Here is a 3,612-nt window from a genome sequence, read left to right as displayed (position 1 = left end):
AATAATACTTTTGCAATCCGTACATCCAATACGGAGAAATCCCACCGAATAGGAATGTAGTAAAACAGGGGGGCTTTAGCATCGCCTTAACGTAGCGATTATTTCGCCATATAACTGAGCTAATATTAATGCGCCGCAAAGTTCCAGACGCGGAATAGTGAGCGTTTTTAACGGTGCGACTCGAGATTTGGCGCACAGCAATCTGACGAGGACATTTCCGGATTCGTCGCGCGAGCGTACGTATATACACGCCCCGTATCCGACGGCGCTCGCATCGCAGAAGCCGTGCAGCTCTATGTCATGATAGCCCGCGATCAGCAATCTGCGCTCGAAATAAATTTGACCCAATGATTCCCATTGTCTTGCGAATTCTAACCACGCGGTATGAATGTTCTGTGGAACCGATTCGTCCCACTGTAAGCCGCATCGCCACACGTCCTGCATAAGTTTTTTCACATACGAAATAATCGGGCCTAACAATCCCAGTGGGTCAAAAATCTTTGCTATCTCGGACAGAATACTTCTTTTCGTTACTCTATTCGAACCCTTAATTGAATTGGCTGAATAGCATATTGTATCATCGCGCGCGTTCCATACTATGCCCAATATTTTCAAAGCGCGATCGGCATTTAACGTGAAGTTTGCGTGTAATGAGTTGGAAGCTAGGTCGTTAATCACGCATTCGTTATTTGACGCCCATTGTCTGATGACGAACCCTCCCCGAGCTAGTAACTCGATAATTTCATCTCTAACAGCCCGGGCTTCTTCAATTGTTTCCGCGCCGATCAACAAGTCGTCGACGTATAAATGAGATTTGAGAATATTAGCTGCTCGAGGATACGCGAGGGCTTCGTCGTCCGCGAGCTTTTGAATGGTACGGATGGCTAAGAATGGTGATGACGCTACACCGAACGTGAGAGTATTTAGTTGAAAGGTTTCTATTTTACCGTTTCTGCGCCATAAAATGCGCTGGTATCGCCGATCGTCTTCATGTACCCACACTTGGCGATACATTTTTTCAATATCGGCGGTAATCACGTAATTGTATGTGCGGAATCTGATTAAATGCGAGAATAATCCGCTTTGGATGGTCGGACCTACCATTAATAATTCATTTAAAGAAACTCCGTTGGTTGTCTTCGCCGATGCGTCGAATACGACTCTAACTTTGGTGGTATGACTCGTTTCTTTAATTATCGCGTGATGCGGCATATAATAGCCGTCCTCGTCGGCGTCCATGGTCCGGGACATATGATTTATTTGTATATATTCGTCTATTATTCGTGTATATTCGGCCTTCAAATCCGGATTCGTATTTAACTTATTCTCTAACGATAATAAACGTTTAAATGCAGTACGGCGTGAGTCACCAAGACGAATGTTCGTATCGCGAAATGGTAAGCGAACGATATACCGACCGTTGTCATCCCGAGAAACTGTTTTTGAAAAATGCGTCTCGCAATCCACTTCCTCGTTTGATCGTGGTGTATTTGACGCGACCTCTTCGACTGTCCAAAATTTGCGTATCAAATCTTCTAAACACGTGAGTTGACATGTTGCGACTTTTGATGGATTTTGCGACGGCGCGCCTCCGGCGACCACCCAACCTAACCGCGTCTTTTGTACGTATAAATCATGATCATCGTGGGATAAATTAATTTGGCCGATCGTAAACATCGATAATGTTGCCCCAGCACCTATCAACAAATCGACGGGACGCGGCAAATGAAACTCAGGATCAGCTAGCCTAATGTTTGCGGGAATCTTGATCAAATTGCGCGGAAACGTCTCAGATGGAATTGAGTCCGTGATAATTGGTATTGCTAGACAGGTTATATCTTTCTCGAATCCATCGTGTATAGACTGTATAGTAATTCGCACTATGCCTGTCGATTCGGTGTTCATACCGCCGATCGCGTTAATTGGTAATGAATGTGTATCGATACGTATGTTTAAACGCTTCAGAATGGATTCGGAAATGAAATTGGCGGTGGCGCACGTGTCGAGAAGCGCACGGCATTTTATCAAATTACATTTATTATCACGGACGTATACTAACGCGCTCGTCATTAATTGTGGAGCTGGAAGATGCCACGTCACGAGGCTCATCGTTTTACTTTCGGCCGTCCCTATTAGTCATTCGGTTTTTTCCGACGCTGAATTTGTTATGTTGGATTTATTCGCCCCGGCAAAACCATCGATGTGCAAGAGCGTATTGTGCCGGTTTTGACAGATCGTGCAACTAGAGAATTTGCAAGCGCTACCTCTGTGAGACCGCAAACAATTGTAACACAGCTTCGCACTCTTGACTACGTCGATCCGTTTTTGTGCGGAAAGAAGTTTGAATTTTTCGCATAGATATAAAGGATGTCGTTTATTCTTGCATATCACGCAATTACGCGATGCGTTCAGCATAAACACCTGGTTTGCTACGGAAACGCGTTTCTTCTTAATCGAGGGCTCGATCTTATTCCTTTCAGATTCTGTCGCCTTCGCTCTCTCTCGTTTCGACGCGCAGACCGCGGATTTATACAAAAATTCGTACATAAATTCGAGTTTCGGAAATTCATCCCTGTCGAGACTGGTTTCCCATCGCTCTAATGCGCTCTTTGGCAATTTACTTTCTAATGTATGTACGACTACTTCGGACCCGACGCTGACTCCTAGTGCGCTTAACGATGCCACATGCTGCTGTGCATCGTCCGCGAGTTTAGATAGCCCGGTTGTCGATTCTCTATCTAACGTCGGCAAGCCAAAGAGCAACGACAGATGTCGCGAAATCAGAACGCGTTTCACCTCGTATGCACGTTCGAGTAACTCCCAAGCTTTCGAATAATTTATTCCATCTATTTCGAAAATGCGTATTTTACTCGCAGCCTCGCCTGTCAATGCGGATTTGAGGTAATGTAATTTGTCAATTTCTGAAAGATCGGTTTGCGACCCTATCATATTGTGGAAGGTGTTTTTGAACGATAGCCACGATTCGTATTTGCCATCGAATGTCGGCAAATGCGCATCGGGCAGTTTTATCCGTCGTTTCTTGACCGATGTAGAAAGCGTCGCATCGCTGTTTCGACTCTCCCCGGTCGACGTACTGGTACTCGATTCCGCGACGTCGGCCGCGCGTGTTATGGTTTCGACTCTACTCGCGAGTGAATAATATCGATCCTGCAAATTCGTAAATTCAGTTTGATGTCTTTCGTCTGAGTCTAACACCGCTAATTCGTCATTATGATCCTCGAATGCGCGATATAATTCCGTTAAACGATTCATTCGGAACCTTACAGCAATATGATCCAATTCACCTTTGTCGAGGATATTATTTAAGCTCGTGATTTGTGACTTTACCGATGTCCGCTTTTGTATAAGTATTTTAATTTTGTCGGTCATTGTACCGAATTTAAAAACGAAGGAGAAAGAAATGAGATCGAACGACTTACTTCTCTTTGGTATGAGATACTTAATTCTGTCTGTTGTACGCAGCCGTCTCCTTCTCTTCTGGATCTTTCAGCGCCTATGATGTGAAAGGCAATCGTCTCGTCTCGATATTCCGTTTCAGGCGTGGATTCCACACCTCACAGGAGGCACCAAAATGTTCTTGTGTCGAAAGGG

General features: G+C 44.8%; 2 protein-coding genes across 2 annotated transcripts; both read right to left on the bottom strand.

The window, feature by feature from the left end:
• Positions 1-75: 75 nt before the first annotated feature.
• LOC108770842 (uncharacterized) lies at positions 76-2,109 on the bottom strand. The gene has a single exon (XM_018522577.1). It carries the CDS (start codon positions 2,107-2,109, stop codon positions 76-78), a length of 2,034 nt encoding a protein of 677 aa, XP_018378079.1.
• Positions 2,110-2,136: 27 nt separating this feature from the next.
• Positions 2,137-3,390, bottom strand: LOC108770841 (uncharacterized). The gene has a single exon (XM_018522576.1). The coding sequence runs from the start codon at positions 3,388-3,390 to the stop codon at positions 2,137-2,139; it is 1,254 nt and encodes a 417-aa protein (XP_018378078.1).
• Positions 3,391-3,612: the final 222 nt, after the last annotated feature.

This window comes from Trachymyrmex cornetzi, unplaced genomic scaffold (assembly GCF_001594075.2).
Source record: "Trachymyrmex cornetzi isolate Tcor2-1 unplaced genomic scaffold, Tcor1.1 scaffold1355, whole genome shotgun sequence".
NCBI lineage: Eukaryota > Metazoa > Arthropoda > Insecta > Hymenoptera > Formicidae > Trachymyrmex > Trachymyrmex cornetzi.
This window is presented reverse-complemented; position numbering and strand designations above follow the sequence as displayed.